The following is a 17,878-nucleotide window of genomic DNA, read 5'->3' on the forward strand; positions in this document are numbered from 1 at the left end:
GGAGGACCGCTCCCCCTGCAAGCCCATTCTCCATCTTGGGCCTGGGGGCGGGCCCCATACTCCACCTCAGCATATAAGGCTCCAAGGAGGCCTCGGGACATCGCTGCTGCCGCTTTGCCGGTGAGTCTTGGGGAGGACCGCTCCCCCTGCAAGCCCATTCTCCATCTTGGGCCTGGGGGCGGGCCCCATACTCCACCTCAGCATATAAGGCTCCAAGGAGGCCTCGGGACATCGCTGCTGCCGCTTTGCCGGTGAGTCTTGGGGAGGACCGCTCCCCCTGCAAGCCCATTCTCCATCTTGGGCCTGGGGGCGGGCCCCATACTCCACCTCAGCATATAGGGCTCCAAGGAGGCCTCGGGACATCGCTGCTGTTGTTCTGCCAGTGAGTCTTGGGGAGGACCGCTCCCCCTGCAAGCCCATTCTCCACCTTGGGCCTGGGGGCGGGCCCCATACTCCACCTCAGCATATAAGGCTCCAAGGAGGCCTCGGGACATCGCTGCTGCCGCTTTGCCGGTGAGTCTTGGGGAGGACCGCTCCCCCTGCAAGCCCATTCTCCATCTTGGGCCTGGGGGCGGGCCCCATACTCCACCTCAGCATATAGGGCTCCAAGGAGGCCTCAGGACATTGCTGCTGTTGTTCTGCCAGTGAGTCTTGGGGAGGACCGCTCCCCCTGCAAGCCCATTCTCCACCTTGGGCCTGGGGGCGGGCCCCATACTCCACCTCAGCATATAAGGCTCCAAGGAGGCCTCAGGACATCGCTGCTGCCGCTTTGCCGGTGAGTCTTGGGGAGGACCGCTCCCCCTGCAAGCCCATTCTCCATCTTGGGCCTGGGGGCGGGCCCCATACTCTACCTCAGCATATAAGGCTCCAAGGAGGCCTCGGGACATCGCTGCTGTTGTTCTGCCAGTGAGTCTTGGGGAGGACCGCTCCCCCTGCAAGCCCATTCTCCACCTTGGGCCTGGGGGCGGCCCCCATACTCACCACCGCCACAACTCTAAGGACACTGCTGCGGCGGCAGCAAATGTTTAAACGTTTTATATATTTTAAAGTGTTTTAAAAGTGTTTTTATTTTTTACTCTGTTGTGTCACCAGAAACGGTGGTTTTTATCCATGTATTTTTATTTTGTTTTGTTTTATTTTGGGTTGGGGTGGGATGGTTGCTGAGTGGGGTGGGGATTGGTTTTGTTTTGATGTAATTGTTTCTTTGTTTGTTTGTTTGCTTTTATAATTTGTAAATGGAGGCGAGTATGAGGCTTGGGATTCCTACTGTGGAGGGGCGAGGGAGGTATGGCGGTGGGGGCAGATGTCATAGGCGAAGGGGATCGAGATACGGATATGCTCGTACCCCTTCCAATCTGCGCCCCATCCCGAGAGACGAGGGTAGGGTGAGCAAGGATTACTCACCTCCGTCACTGGTGTTGTGCAATGCCAGGTCTATAGGCAACAAAACTGCCACCCTGCGAGATTTCATCATCTCGCAGGGGGTCGACCTGGCTTGTGTGACGGAGACCTGGGTGCGTGAAGGGGATACTGTTACCTTACGAGAGATGGCGCCCCCGGGTTTTTCCGTCCTCCACCAGTCACGGACTGTGGGCCGGGGGGGAGGGGTGGCACTATTAATCCGGGAAGATTGTTCTTTCAGGGCTCTACCACCGCCATCGATCCCCGGCATTGAATGTGTTGGCCTAGTGTGGGGCTCCGAGGTGAGCTTGGCTGTCTGGCTGGTGTACCGGCCACCTAGCGCACCAGCAGCCACCCTGTCAGGCCTGCTAGAGGCGGTGGCCGGCTGGGCCTTGGAGTTCCCTAACCTATTGGTATTGGGGGACTTCAACATCCATGCCGATGCCACTCCCTCCTCACAGGCTCTGGACCTGGTGTCTTCCATGGCAACACTAGGGCTCTCCCAGTTTGTTTCGGGCCCCACACATCAAGCAGGCCACACGCTGGATCTGATCTTTGGCGTCGGTATAGATGTGATCATGTTTCCTTCGATGAAGGTGCCATGGTCTGATCACTACGCTCTGAAAGCCAGGATTGATGTTCCACCCCCACCCTGCTTAGGTGGTGAGCCGATTTGGGCTCGCCCGCGGAGGCTGATGGACCCTGATAGATTCCGTCAAGCCTTGCGGGACCTTTCTCCCCCTGGCGACTCATTGACTGAGCTTGTTGAGGGCTGGAATACCCAGCTCCTGGCAGCCATCAATGAGATCGCACCTAAGCGCCCTCTGCGACCCCGCAGAAACCGGGCTCCCTGGTTTACTGAGGAGCTCCGGAAAATGAAGCGGGACCTCAGACGGCTAGAGCGAGTATGGCGGGGTGCCCGTGACGGAGCCTCAAGAACATCTTATAGGGTTTTTATGAAAACCTACGAGATGGCAGTGAAGGCCGCTAAGAAGTCTTACTTCTCGGCCTCCATTGCATCCGCTAGCTCTCGCCCGGCACAATTATTTAGTATAATTCGGTCTTTAATGTCCCTCGAAGGACAGCCAAATTTAAATAACAATTCGACACACAGCTGTGAGGCATTTGCGAGCTTTTTTGCGGAGAAGGTCCTGTCGCTCCGCCATGACCTCCCTGCCAATTTGGATACAATAAAGGAACTGGAGGCCCCTCGACTGTCCTCGGGTCCAGTATTGGACCACTTTGACCGGATATCCCCAGCCGATGTGGACAGATTCCTCCGAGCTGGAAAACCCACCACTTGTCCTCTCGACCCGTGCCCGTCTTGGCTGATTAGAGCGTGTCCAGACGAGGTGCGGGCCCCCCTGGGGGATATCATCAATTTGTCCCTTGGCACCGGGACATTCCCAGGGGAACTGAAGGAGGCAGTGGTGCGTCCGCTCTTAAAGAAAACATCATTAGATCCCTTAGATCTATCCAATTACCGCCCAGTTTCGAATCTTCCATTCCTGGGTAAGGTGATTGAGAGAGCGGTTGTTGAACAGCTTGGTAGGTTTCTGGATGAAACATCGGCTCTGGATCCATTCCAGTCCGGCTTCCGCGCTGGTCATGGGACCGAGACGGCTCTGGTCGCCCTAACAGATGATCTTCGTAGACAGCTGGACCGAGGCGGGTCGGGGCTGCTGATTCTTCTAGATCTGTCAGCAGCTTTCGACATGGTCGATCACGAACTTCTGGACCACCGCCTCGCCGACGTGGGGATCCAGGGCGCAGTCCTTCAATGGCTGCGCTCGTTTCTCTCTGGTCGGGGACAGAGGGTGGCGCTTGGGGGGGAACTGTCATCCTGCCACTCCTTGGTGTGTGGAGTGCCTCAGGGTGCGATTCTCTCCCCGATGCTTTTTAACATCTTTATGCGCCCCCTCGCCCAGCTTGTCCGGAGTTTTGGGCTGGGCTGCCATCAGTATGCTGATGACACCCAACTCTATCTGTTGATGGATGGCCATCCTGACTCGGCCCCAGACACACTGATCAGATGCTTGGAAGCTGTGGCTGGATGGTTACGTGGGAGCCGGTTGAAGTTAAATCCTTCGAAGACAGAGGTCCTCTGGCTGGGACGGGACGATATGGGATTGAGGGGGCAACTCCCATCTCTTGCGGGGGTGCAATTAGTGCCAGCACCGTCCGTTAAGAGTTTGGGTGTAATCTTCGATACCTCCCTCTCCATGGAGGCGCAGATTGCAGCTATAACAAAGGCGGCATTTTTTCATCTCCGCCAAGCTAAGCAGTTGGCTCCTTACCTCTCTCGCCCTGACCTAGCCACTGTGATCCATGCGACGGTCACCTCCAGACTGGATTATTGTAACTCGCTCTACGTGGGGCTGCCCTTGAGACTGACCCAGAAACTCCAGCGGGTGCAGAATGCCGCAGCGAGACTCCTTACGGGGTCTTCGCTGCGGGATCACATTCATCCGGTGCTATACCAGCTGCACTGGCTCCCGGTGGAGTACAGGATCAGGTTTAAGGTGCTGGTTTTAACCTTCAAAGCCCTACACGGCTTAGGACCCTCGTATCTACGGGACCGCCTCTCCTGGTATGCCCCACAGAGGAACTTACGGTCCTCAAATAAAAACATCTTGAAGGTCCCAGGCCACAGAGAGGTTAGGCTGGCCTCAACTAGAGCCAGGGCTTTTTCGGCTGCGGCTCCAACCTGGTGGAACGCTCTGTCACAAGAGACAAGGGCCCTGCAGGACTTGACATCTTTCCGCAGGGCCTGCAAGACAGAGCTGTTCCACCAGGCCTTTGGTTAGGGCACAGCCTGACTCCCTCCTTTGGCAATCTATACAATACTTTAGTTTATGGTTGCCATCAATTTTGATTTTAATTAATTCTTATGATGTTTTTATAATGTGGCACTATTTTAGTGTTGTTAGCCGCCCTGAGCCCGGCTTCGGCTGGGGAGGGCGGGATATAAATAAAATTTATTATTATTATTATTATTATTATCTCAGACGGCTAGAGCGAGTATGGCGACGGACTCGTGACGGAGCCTCAAGAACATCTTATAGGACGCTTATGAAAGCCTATGAGATGGCTATGAAAGCTGCTAAGAAATCTTACTTTGCAGCTTCCATTGCATCCGCTAGCTCTCGCCCGGCACAACTTTTTAGAATAATTAGGTCAATAACGTCCTTAGGAGGACAACCAAATTTAAGCACAAATTCGACCCACAGCTGTGAGGCATTCGCGAGCTTTTTTGCGGAGAAAGTCCTGTTGCTCCGCCGTGACCTCCCTGCCAATTTAGATACAGTGACTGAACTGGAGGCCCCTCGACTGACTTCAGGTCCAGTGTTGGACCATTTCGATCGGATACTCCCTACTGATGTGGATAGATTCCTCCAAGTTGGTAGGCCCACCACCTGCCTCCTTGATCCGTGCCCGTCTTGGCTGATTAGGGAGTGTCCAGATGTTGCGCGGACCCCCCTGGTTGAAATTATCAATTTGTCCCTTGACACGGGGACATTCCCAGGGGAACTGAAGGAAGCAGTGGTGCGTCCACTCTTAAAGAAAACTTCATTAGATCCCTTAGACCTATCCAATTACCGCCCAGTTTCAAATCTTCCATACCTGGGTAAGGTAATTGAGAGAGCGGTTGCTGAACAGCTTGGTAGGTTTCTGGAGGAAACATCAACATTAGATCCATTTCAGTCCGGTTTCCGTCCTGGTTTTGGGACGGAGACGGCTCTGGTTGCCCTAACAGATGATATCCGTAGACAACTGGATCGAGGCGGGTCAGGACTGCTGATCCTTTTAGATTTGTCAGCAGCCTTTGACATGGTCGATCATGATCTTCTGGACCATCGCCTTGCAGACGTGGGGATACAGGGCATAGCCCGTAACTGGTTGTGCTCTTTTATCTCTGGTCGGGGACAGAGGGTGGCACTAGGGAAGGAAATGTCATCACGCCACTCCTTAGTGTGTGGAGTGCCGCAGGGCGCAATTCTCTCCCCAATGCTTTTTAACATCTTTATGCGCCCTCTTGCCCAGATTATCCGGAGCTTTGGGCTGGGCTGTCATCAATATGCTGATGACACTCAGCTCTATCTACTGATGGATGGCCACACCAACTCAGCCCCTTACACACTGACCAGATGCTTGGAAGCTGTGGCTGGATGGTTTCGTGGGAGCCGATTGAAACTAAATCCTTCGAAGACAGAGGTCCTATGGCTAGGTCGGGATAGCATGGGGATGAGGGACCAACTCCCTTCTCTTGCGGGGGCCCAATTAGTGCCATTGCCTTCCGTTAAGAGTTTGGGTGTAATCCTTGACGCCTCCCTTTCCATGGAGGCGCAAGTCACAGCAACAGCCAAGGCGACATTTTTCCACCTTCGCCGCATCAAGCAGTTGGTCCCTTACCTTTCCCGCCCCGACCTGGCCACAGTGATCCATGCGACAGTCATCTCCAGGCTTGACTACTGTAACTCGCTCTACGCGGGGCTGCCCTTGAAGCTGTCCCAGAAACTCCAGCGGGTACAGAATGCTGCAGCGAGGCTCCTCACAGGGTCTCTGCCATGGGAGCATATTCATCCAGTGCTTTTCAAGCTGCACTGGCTCCCGGTGGAGTACAGGGTCAGATTTAAGGTGCTGCTTTTGACCTTTAAAGCCCTTCACGGCCTAGGACCCTCGTACCTACGGGACCGCCTCGCCTGGTATGCCCCACGGAGAGCCTCAAGGTCCATAAATAACAACACCTTAGTGGTCCCAGGCCCTAAGGAAGTTAGATTGGCTTCAACCAGAGCCAGGGCCTTTTCAGCACTGGCCCCAACTTGGTGGAACGCTCTGTCTCATGAGACCAGGGCCCTGCAGGATCTGATCTCTTTCCGCAGGGCCTGTAAGACAGAGTTGTTCCGCCTGGCCTTTGGATTGGAGCCAATTTGATTCCCTCCGCCCCCTTTTTCTTTTTTCTTTTCCTTCTCCTGCAATGAGGCTCCATTTTAATATTTTAATGTTCCATTATTTTAATGTTGTATTTTATTTTTGTTTTTAAGTTGTAATCACTCATCTTGTTTTTATTATTGCTTGTAAGCCGCTCTGAGCCCGGCCTTGGCTGGGGAGGGCGGGGTATAAATAAAAAATTATTATTATTATTATTATTATTAGTATATATATCAACCTTCACCCAACCTGGTGCCCTCCAGATGTGGGATTACCAGGTTAGCAAAAGCTGATCTGTATGATTCCAGAAATGAAGTTGTGCCTGAAGTGATTGAAAAATGCTCCACGGCTTCACTACCAACTAACTGCAAGATGTGTTTGACAGGTTCCTTATTCATGGAGCCTTCATGAAGCAACCCAACCACTTTAGGAAAAGTTATGATTCTAAAATCTGGTTAAATTGGAACCGGATCATGCTTTGAAGAGTTGTGAACTTTACTAGAAGAACAAAAGGCTCAAAGTTTTAAGTCATGATATTGGAAATGGATAGTCAACGTTCACACCTTTCAAAGGAAAGGAAAGAGATCTTAATCATGCAATCTCACAATGTTCCTTTCATGATAGGAAAATGCTCTAAAATACTATTGCTGTGGTAATTGACTCATTGCAAAATTCAGCTGGTTTTATAAACAAGACTATGCAACTTAGTCTTGATGCTCACCTGGTGCTTTCCCTCCCTTACCCAAATTAGAAAATATTTGGGGGAAATCATGCAGCTCAGAAATAATGAGCCCCACTGACTTATTTTCTATATTGCCCTCGGTTCCCATAGGGAAGCAGACGTCACCTGCCTTCTTTGCTGCTAGCCCCCCCCCCCCCGCCAAAAGTATTTGTAATGAATTTTAATAACAAAACAAGTTGCAGGAAAAAATGTTTTTTAAAAAGAGAAAGTTATCACAGTTGCGATACAACGATACGATTTACGAAGTCAAATATCAAAACACCAATTCGATGCTGAAACATGATGCTGATTTCCACCGTTCGTCTTACCGCTCGGCCCACTTGCGAACCCGCGGGAAAAGGCTCTCCCGAAGCGACGCGTAAGCAACTCCCAGCGCTACGCGAGTCTAAACGTCTATAGCCACTGCCGGGTGGCACCAGCATGACTTCAGCAAGCTTCGTTCATTAAAAGAGGCGCTTTTGCGCAGGCGCAGTAGTCCCTCTTCCTCCCTAGGCGGCGGAAGTGGTGATCCTGACGTGCCGGCCATGAGTAGAGTGGCGGCGGTCGCTGGTCTGGTGGGCTACAGCAGCTCCGACTCGGAAGATGAGAGCGCATCCTCGGGAGCGCAAGGGGAAGGCGGCGAGGCCGGCGGCGCAAGCTCGGCGGAGGGACGTCAAGGCCGCCGTTCTCCCGGCGACAGGTGGGCGTATCAGTTCAACACAGAAAGCCCCCTTCCCTTTCAGCCGGAAAAGACACGCACAAAAGGAAGACGGAGTGGGGAGGGAAAAGGAAAAAGGCAAACTCAGGCACCAGTTCTTAAATATTTTTTGTAAACTGCTTTTAGGTTGTTGCCCCCCCCCCTACAATCTAGCAGTGTATAACTTTTAAGAAATAAATAAATAAAATGCCAGGTTCTTGTAAGGACCATCTAGATTGGGAACAATTCAGAGGCAGCAGGAACGGTTGGGCTGGGTCCTGCTTTCTTTTTCTCTCCCCCTGCCACCCCATGGACTGGTTTGTGCCGCTGTTGCCCCTTCTTCCTTCTCCCGACACCTTTTGGTGGATACCTCCCAACGGTTCCATGCACTTCCTGGTGCAATTGGTGCCAACTGCTTTCCTTTAAAACACCTCAGTTTGGTGTCTACTCCTCAGTGCCGCCCTTTAGGGAAGGTCTCAAGGCAAGGTCTGAGCCTTGCTGCTTTGGGGCCCTTTTGGCAAGAGAAAGCGCCAGCTGAGCCAGGGGTCTTTTGCAGAAGCCCCAACAACTGAGCTACCGCCATTCCTTATTCTGTCCCAAAGCTGAGTGGGTTGGGGCACAGCCCCATCCTGCTACCCACCAGAGTTTCCCAGAGGTTTGCAACAATTAAAACAATTATTAAAATGTAATTCAGACTGAAATCAACAGCATAGCAATCGAAATAAAGAAGATACAGCACTGCAGTTAATTCACAAGGCAACAATGTTTTTGCTTCTCCACAAAAAGCAGAGAGGAGTAAGTATTTAGTTACAGTACTTTCCCTAGAGCAGGAAAAACCCAATGCTAGATACAAATTTGATGTAGGGAGGTGGTCATCTGAAATATTTTTCTGCCCAGTTTTCCTCAAACCACACTGTTTCTGGGCATGATGGGTTGCTCTGTTTCTCCATGCATTGCAGAGCCATGTTCAGGGAAGTTTTTAACGTGTGATATTTTACTGTATTTTTGGTTTCTATGGAAGCCGCCCAGAGTGGCTGGGGAGGCCCAGCCAGATGGGTGGGGTATAAATAATAAATTATTATTATTATTATTAGTAGTAGTAGTAGTAGTAGTAGTAGTATCAGTATCCAGTCACTCAACTTATTTTTGCACTCATCTGAGTTTTGAAGTTGTGGTAGGACATGGACTGAAAAACGTGTGCAGTGTCCAGGGGCCAAGAGTCATTTGGCCTGTTTTGCTCCAAATGAAGAGGAGTATTAAAAGGGCTGGGAATTCTCTTTTCTCCCTCTGCCTTGCAGCTCAACAGCTCCTCGCCTTCCTGTGCCGGACAGCGTGCTATGTATGTTCAGAGATCAGGAGGAGGCAGAGACAGTGGTGGACGACAGCAGCAAGCATGGAGGCCGCCTGCGGACCTTTCCCCATGAGCGAGGAAACTGGGCAACACATGTCTATGTGCCTTGTGAGTGCCCTTCTGCTCCTTGTCCTCTTCTCCCACCCCAGTGTCACTAGGAAGTCAAACTCTGGAAACAGACATCTTTGGGATTCAGCCAGAAATGGTACCTTTTCTCCAAGGAGTAGAGCCCTTCCAGCTGTTTGATCTGTATGGCAGAGAAGTGCCATTCCAATGGGCAAAAGGAGGGAGGTGCCCACAGAGCCACAGTCACAACTTAATGTGGCTGACCAGACATCCTTAATAGAATTGTGCTTACTGACACAGAATTATAGAATTGTAGGGTTGGAGGGGACTCAGAGGGTCATCTAATCCAGTGTTTCCCAAACGTTTTTGGGCAACGGCACACCTGTTTACCGGAAAAAAATCTCGCGGCACACCACCATTAAAGCCCCGCCCCGTGACGTCAGCGCGCAGCGTCACGCCAGGAGGGACGCACAAAAGTGAAAGTTTTTTCCCTTCCCCTTGCCGGGGTGGGAGGAGGCAGCAGAGCGAGGGACTGAGGGACGGCGGCAGCTGAGGCGGCGGCGGCTGTTGTGCTGGTGGCGGCGATAGCGGGCGGAGGAGGAGCCGTCGCCGGGAGTTGCTGCTGCTGCTGTTGCTGCTGCTGCCCGGACATGCCGGCCTCCTCCTCCTCCGCTGTCTCGCAAGCAACCCACCCTCCCCCCGCTTCCCCAGACCGTCTCCCCCCCCCCACCGCCGTGTCCCCTACCTGTGCTGCAGCCCCACTAGCCCCAGCGTGATCACATGGGGCACGTCCAGCTCCGTGGGCCACAGGCCGGAGGCGATGCACCCGAACACGCCGCACTCCTCCCGAATCCCCAGCTCCTCGAATTCCATGGTGCCCGAGCGAACACGTGTTGTTGTCAGCGCAGCTGCTTCTGTTATTGCCGCTGCTGCCTCCTGCCGCCGCCGCCGCCTGGGTTTGAGGGGGGGGGCGGAGGAGGAGGAGAAGGAGGCGGCGGCCTCAGAGGCGCGAGTTCCTCTCCGCGCCCACCCCTTGCGCCCGCCTCATTTACATGCATACATTACCAAGGGGCGAAATTCCCCGCCTCGGGGCTGCTCCGCGTGGTGGAGTTGGTTTCCCCACCCCAGAGGAGCAGAGCAAGAGAGGTCGCCTTCGGGGCGGGGGGGGCTACTTTGTATCTGCCTTTGGACACAAGTTAGCTCCCGCTCGCTCTTTCTCTCTCCCCACAAGTTAACTTTGTTTCCCTCTCTCTTTCTCTCCGCGCGCGCGCGCTTCTGAGAGCGAGTTTTGCCCAGTGGCTCCGAGAGTGTAAACGGCTGGCTGAAGTGCTGAGGAGACCGCGAAGGGCGGAGGGAGCTGGGCTTTGCGCGCGACGGAAGGGGTTATTCCCCCCCCCTTATGGAAACGGGGTTTGAGGGAATAAGGGGTAGGGAGGAGACTTCGGTTTTTGCGCGACTGAGCAGGGGAAGGGGGCGTCGGCGGGCGCTCGCCTCAGATTGGAGAAACGCTACCAAAAGGTTGTGAGCGGGGGGTGTGTGTGTGTGTTAAAAACATCCCTCCCTCCGTGGGTGGAGGAAAGGGGGCTGGGAGGCAGGATGTGGCCCCGGCGGAGAGCTTTAGGTGGCCCAACCCCTTCCCTTTCCCAATGAGGTGGAAGCATTGGCGGGTTTCTGCAACCGCGCCCCGCCCCCTTCCGCCGTCCGTGCCCCCCCCTCCCTTCGTACGCAGCCCCAAAAGTGCCTCCGGACTCCGAACGCGCTTCTTTTTCGGATCGCTTCCCTCTCGCGCGCTGCTCACTTGGTTTTGTTCTCTCCTAGGCGCCCGACTCGCCCGCCTCCCTCCCACGGCACACCAGCCGGTGTCTCACGGCACACTAGTGTGCCGTGGAACACCGGTTGGGAAACACTGATCTAATCCAACCCCTGGGAGATGGCCATCCAATCTCTGTTTAAAAACCTCAAGTGAAGGACAGTCTACCACCATCCTAGAGAGTCTGTTCTCCTGTCGAACATCTCTTACAGTCAGAAAGTTCTTCCTGATGTTTAGTTGGAATCTCCTTTCTTTTGTCATTTAAATCCATTGGTTCGGGCCCTCCCCTCTGGAGCAGCAGAAAACAAGCTTGCTCCATTTTCCATAGGACAGCCCTTTAGATACTTGAAGGTGGCTATCATATCACCTCTCAATCTTTTCTCCAGGCTAAACATGTCTAAGAGGATAGCTCTTTTCAAACACCTCAATAGAATGCCACAACTGATGTAGGTGCCTGGTTCAATCGCCAGCATCACCTGGTAGGGATGAGAGAGACTCTCCCTGTCTGAAACCCTGGAGAGCCACTGTCAGTGTAGACAATACTGATCCAGATGGGCTAGTGGTATGACTCGGTATAAGACAGCTTCCTTTGTTCCTATTCATAATATGAAGGGGGACCAGATCAGAAGCACCACAGATCATTTAACTGCAACAAAGTGTTGCGGTGTAAAGCACTGCTCTTCACTGCTTCAGATATCATCTTGTCCACTCCTATGTCTGCCTCACGGGGACATCACCACCACCCCCCCACACCTTTCATAACAGCTGACCAACATTACCCCAGTTACATGGGTGACCCTGAGTCTTGGCAGGGGGCTTAAGCCATATCTATTACACCCACACCCTGGGTTTGCCTACAGGCATATCTGCGGTGTCTTTCCAAAACCACCATGGAGCTTTTTCACAGACGCATATGAGCATGCAGCTCTGCCCTTTTCTGCACACAAAAAAACATCACTTTCCCCCTACCCCAAAGTTCCTGGAAGTTGCCAGATTGCCACCTTCCTCCCCACCAACAAAGCACACCTCAAATCATTCCACAGCCAGTGGGCAGTAGCAAATGAGCAGCAAGTGTTGAGGGAGGCCCAGATGCAGACCTCACCAACTCACTCCGTGGGGTCTCTGCTTCTTGCCTTGTTCTGTCCCAAACCAGAACACCAGCTCAACCACACTCTCCTGCTTCCTTCAATGGCAGAGGTAATATAGAGCCATCGTGACTAGGGGAGACTTGGGGTAGACAAAGAGCATCTTTCTCTACCCATCCACAGGTACTGGTTGGTAGTGGCTGTAGGGTAGAGGAGGCCATTGTAATCCACATTTTACAGACAAGATTTGAGGCCTGGAAAGTATGACTTACCACCAAGTTGCCACCACAGCTTAGCACAGATGCACCCACTCACCCACCTGCTCCAATCCTCCACTGTTGTTCTACCGTTCTGTACAGATGAGGCTCAGGAGGACTTTCTTGACCTGCTCCAGCTCCTCCTCCTGCGTGCACGTGCATCCGTGCCATCGTTGACAGCTATGGCAGAGTTCCACATCAGCCTTTCTCAGGGTGTGATTCTGCGCCACCACTGGATAAGCCCTGTTGTCCAGTCCCTCAAGGAACACCTGGCTTCCTTCCCCAGGTAAGAAAGTGACTTAAAGGCTCCAGGGAGGGGCAAATCAGAAAATCCACTCCCCAGCCCCTGGGTCTCAGTATGCCTTACTTCTTCTCCCCTGTCCTCCTTCTCCTCTTCATCTTGCAAAGGAATCAAATGGATTCTTTCCCCATTTCAGGTTCACCTGTAGAGCAGATCGAGTGAAGATTTACACCAATGATCCCAAAAGCAGGTGAGTGAATGGCACTGAGGCTACTCCTCAGAGAACAATAGGCTGCTTTGCATCATGTCCTCAGGATGAAATTGCCAACCATCCTGTGGCTTGATTGGCACAAGCAGAATAAGGACAAGGTTGGTAGAGAGGAGGGGGAGGCCAGTGTTTGCCTCAAGTGGGGCAGCATCCTATTGGTGCCCTCTTGGCCCTTTGGGGCAAAGGGGGCACTCACGGTGAACATTAACATTGAACTGCTCTAAGATTCTGTCAAATCTCTCTGCAGGACCTTCATTGGCTTGGAGGTAACTTCTGGGCATTCTCAGCTCTTGGAGTTGGTTTCTGAAGTGGACAGAGTTATGGAAGAATTCAGTCTCCCTTCTTTCTACAAGGTAAGACTTCCACTGTTCTAGGAGGGAGTGGAGTCTGCAAAAAGAGGCTGCTGCTGAATGACCAAGGCCCTGGAAGTAAACAGTTTATTACATAAACTGTTTATTACATTATATATATAATATATAGTTTATTTTTATATTATAGATAGATAGATAGGTAGATAGAGTTTATTACATTATATATATACAATGACCAACCGAGTGCCCTCCAGATATTTTGGCCATCAGCCCCAACCAGTATTCCCAAATAAGACTGCAGATCTCATGTGATATGTGTATAAACTAGCTGTGGTAACATAAACTTGTTGAAGAAACCAACCAGCCCACCCAAAGCCTCCCTCTTTGCCCTGGAGTCTCATTTCCATGGAAGGGTGCTCAGCTTCTACCAGGAATTCTGAGGTGGTGGCACCTAGCTGGGTTAGTGCAGCTTCTCCAGATTCTTAGCACCTGCTTTTCTCTGGCTTCTGTACAGAATCCCTCATTCCATCTCAGCCTCGCATGGTGTGTTGGAAACCTTTCTGAAGAACTTGAAAGTTGTCTTCAGGAGTTGCAGGTAACCACCTCGGATGTCATTCACGAGCATAGATGTTTAAGGAATTAAACAACCTGGAGTTCCACAGAGAGGGTACTGCAACTATAAAGCTATCTCTACATCTCCCTCTTCTTTAAATCGGCCTTCCCCAACCTTATGTCTTGGACTACAATTCCTGCTGGCCGGGGCTGATGTGAGTGCTGCTCCAAAAAACATCTGGGGAAGGCTGATTTAAATGTTGATGGGAGACAGAGCAGGCACACAGGAAGGTCTGTGTAGGAGAATGTGCTCCTTCCTGCACACAGGACCCACACTGTGAAGGGCTCCAAAAGTCAAAACCAGCAGCCCTGAACTGGACCTCAAAGCCAATTATTACAAAAGTATTCGTGGCTCAGCAGTAAGATGGTGGTAGCCCCTTGCCCCCATTGCTCATTGTTAAGGGTCTTGCAAGTGATTGGCCTAAGGTGAAGGGTCCAGTGCTACAAAAGAATGCAGAGGCTACATTAACAGCCACAGCTCTGTGCCAGGATGATTATTGAGGGAGTTGTGACAAGGGCCCAGATGGGAGCACAAAGCCGTAAGAACATCGGAAGAGCTCTGTTGGATCAGGCCAATGGCCCAACTAGTGCAGCATCCTGTTCTGGCAGTGGCCAGCCAGATGCCTCAGTGGGAAACCCTGGAAGCAGGATCCGAGCACAATAATGCTCTCCTCTCCTGTAGTTTCCAGAAACTGGTATTCAGAAGTATAAGCCCTCCCCTACCCACATTTGGCACATGTCCAGCATGCTGCCTGTTAAATGTTCAGGGGCCAATCAGATTCCTGGGCTCTGCATAATTCCCACCCCTCTCTCCTCCTTTGCCTTTCCCAGGAGATTGTGAATAGGTTTGAGGACTCTTCATACCTTGTGCGAATCCCTGGGGCCGAAGTCCGTTGCAAGTCTGGCAAGAAGATCTTCTCCTTCCCTTTACGGTAGGAGCTGGGAGAATAATCCGCAGCAGCCGCCAGCTGAGGATGGACCTTACCTACTGTTTTGCCAGGACACAAGGAATGGTCAGAAGCAACAAATGATATTTGTGGCTCAGCAGTAAGATGGTGGTAGCCCCTTGCCCCCATTGCTCATTGTTAAGGGTTTTGCAAGTGATTGGCCTAAGGTGAAGGGTCCAGTGCTACAAAAGAATGCAGAGGCTACATTAACAGCCACAGCTTTGTGCCAGGATGATTATTGAGGGAGTTGTGACATGCAAAAGTGCCATTCAGTTCTGAGGGCCAGTTGAAAAAGATGCTCAGTTTTGAAGTGGACAACAGCTGAGTAGAATCTCTCCTGATCTGGAGGACAACAGAAATTGCCCATTAGAAGTTTGAGAGGATCCCTGCCTGCCCCTAAAGCTGATGTCACAAGAAGCATTTGGCTCGAAAGCATCCTTGCTAGTTGAGAGCATGAAGCCTCCTGGCTGTCGGACTGAGCTGTTAGCTAAAAATGGATCAAATGAGAAACAGAAGTACAGATCCCCACCTTGTGTGGACAGTTTCAAAAGCCACAAGATATTGGGGTACGTGGAGGTGCGAGAAGGGGCATTGGGTTTTACCATAGTAGTGTTTTTGTCAATTGGCCAGATAACCGCCAGGGGTCAGTGTTGAGTTGGCTTTCCTTACTTCACAGTCTGCATCTTATGGAGGTTTAATTGCCCTGTCTTCCTCCCCATCCCATGCTGGTTGGGGCCGATGGGAATTGTAGTCCAAAACTTCTGGAGGCCATCAGGTTGGTACGGGCTGCATAAAGGGTCTATAAAGGCATCTCTCAGGGAATTCTCAGCTTGCCCAAAGGCCACCACACCAGAGTTCTGTGGGGTAAAACAGGACAGGTATACCAACTTACAACTGGTTTAAGAACAGAGTGTAGGAAAAACAGCCTTGATTTGCGGTATTGGGGGGGTGGGGTGCCAATTGGAGCTGAAAGACGGTATTAAATATTTTTTTATAAGTGTAAATAAATCTGCAAAGGTTTGAATTAAGTTTTATATTGCTGTTACAATCTGCCTTGGAATTTTCAGTGAGAACCCGTATCAACAGTTTTTAATAAATATAGTTTCCTGTTGTTGGAGCTGCTGTCTCTAATGCTCGGGGCAGGCAAATTCCATGCTAGGGAATATTAGGATATGGACTGAAAATAAGAACATAAGAAGAGCCCTTCTGGATCACACCAATGGCCCGTCTAGTCCTGTTCTCAAAGTGGCCAAGCAGATGCCCGACAGGGAGCCTGAAAGCAGGACCTGAGCTCAAGAGCCTTCTCCCCTCCTGAGATTTCCAGCAACTGGTATTCAGAAGCATTGCTGCCTCAAAGATAGCCAGCATAGTACATGAATCTGTTACATGGGCTACACTTGCAATACTATGTACAGTTCTGGTTGTCATAACTAAAAAAATAAAATTAAAATACATTGTAGAGCTGGAAGGGGTACAGAAAAATAACCCAAGCAACCAATTAGTTAGAGTACTTGCAGAAGGAGGAAAAGCTAAAGGGTTTGAGGGTTTTTTTTAGCTGGGAGAGGGGGGCTTGTGCAAGGAAGGGGAATACAATGAAGGTTTATAAAATTATGCAACATATCCAGAAAATATTCTCCCTTATAGTATTATAAGGTGGGTCCACTTAATGAGATAGATTGGCAGTTGATTCAGGACAGATTTAAAGTCTTGCCTCAGGCTTCCCTTACCTAGTGCCCTCAGATGTTTTGGACTACAATTCCCACAAGCCCCAGACAGCATAGCTAATGGGACTTGTAGTCCAAAACATCCAGAGGGCGCCAGGCTAAGGAAGGCTGTAGCACCACATACAATACATAGTTTATAGAGTTTGCTTCCACGAGTTGTAATAATGGGCCTGTAAAGGAGTATTTAACAAATCTTTGGACAGCAATTGATAAAGTTGCTTCATTATTATTCATTTATGAACGACCTTTTTCATCTGCATCTGTGTCAAAGCAATTAACAAAAAGCACACATTAAAAATGCTCTTAAATGGTTTTTAAAACAGTACAAAAATAAAATACAAAATGAGCACCTAAGACTCTTCTCCAGCTGGAAAAGCTTGTCAAAACAGAAAATTCCTTCAGTTGTTTCCGGAAGCACAGAAGTGAGCACCTGTTGTATCTCGACAGGAATGCCGTTGCACAAAACAGGTGCAGCCAGGCTGAGAGCCCTGCTCCAAACCACTATGGAGTGGACTTCTGATGTCTGGGGGTCTTGAAAGGAGAAGCTCTCCTCCAGACCACAATGACCCACCAGGCATATAAGGGACAAGGCAATTCTCTCAAGTATCAATTGAGGCTAATAACCTACCCAGCTCAGTGTTGTCTATAGGCCACTGGCTCTCTGGGGCTTCATTCAGGGGTGTTTCCTAGCCCACCTAGAGATGCGAGGGTGGAACCTGGACTTTTCTACAAGTAGAGCATCAACTTTGTCCCTGAGCTATGCCCTCCTCCTTGCTATGGGTATGTGCTGAAGGTCCGGCGTCACAGGAAGAATTCCTCTGAATACACGTTGCAGGAAGCAGCTGTCATCTTCTGTGTCCTGCTTATCGGTTGCCCGGAAACACCTCTGTGAGAAAAAGATGGTGCTGACCTTAATGCACTTCTGGTCAGATTGTGTTAGGGATGCCATATCTTTTGGCAGAAAATGCAATAAACCCAAGCCAAAGCTGATTCCCAATTGATAAAAACAAGAGCACCTAATTTTATCGCCCAACCGAGAAAGGTTCTTAACTATGCACTGACAGTTGCTGCTGAACTCTGTTTACCAGGGAAGAGGCAAAGTCCTGATCAACGTCACAAAGTAAGCAAAAGGGCAGGAGTTAAAATACGAATTCAATTTGCATTGGCTTTATGCGGCTCTTGCCAGGCCAGTTCTATTGCCCACTGTGGCCCTTCTCCACCAATCATTGTTTAGGAACAGCCTTTGCCAACCTGGCACCCTCCAGAGGTTGTGGACTGCTGATGGGAATTGTAGTCCATCTGGAGGTCACCAGATTGGCAAAGGCCAAACCTTTTCTGAAAGTTACTTGGTTTTGCATTGAACAGAATTTCCAAGCTGTTCTTAATAACAGCCCATATCCTCTTCTTTGTTTGGAAGAAATCCCACTGTCTTCAGTGAACTTTTACTTCTGAACT

The 17,878-nt window shown here is 51.0% G+C and overlaps 1 protein-coding gene across 2 annotated transcripts; it reads left to right on the forward strand.

Annotated features, from left to right (window-relative positions):
- Window positions 1-7,599: 7,599 nt before the first annotated feature.
- USB1 (U6 snRNA biogenesis phosphodiesterase 1) lies at window positions 7,600-15,816 on the forward strand (the record flags this gene model as incomplete). 2 transcript variants are annotated; one of them, XM_081202203.1, is made up of 7 exons in its annotated part: window positions 7,600-7,754; window positions 9,050-9,210; window positions 12,423-12,606; window positions 12,758-12,811; window positions 13,077-13,182; window positions 13,655-13,735; window positions 14,584-15,816. In XM_081202203.1, the coding sequence occupies 7 exons, from the start codon at window positions 7,600-7,602 to the stop codon at window positions 14,686-14,688; spliced, it is 846 nt and encodes a 281-aa protein (XP_081058329.1). In that variant the 3' UTR covers window positions 14,689-15,816. The 2 variants fall into 2 exon arrangements, with proteins under 2 accessions (XP_081058329.1, XP_081058330.1); XM_081202204.1 differs by lacking the exon at window positions 13,655-13,735.
- Window positions 15,817-17,878: the final 2,062 nt, after the last annotated feature.

This window comes from Podarcis bocagei (genome assembly GCF_964188305.1).
Source record: "Podarcis bocagei genome assembly, chromosome: 7".
NCBI lineage: Eukaryota > Metazoa > Chordata > Lepidosauria > Squamata > Lacertidae > Podarcis > Podarcis bocagei.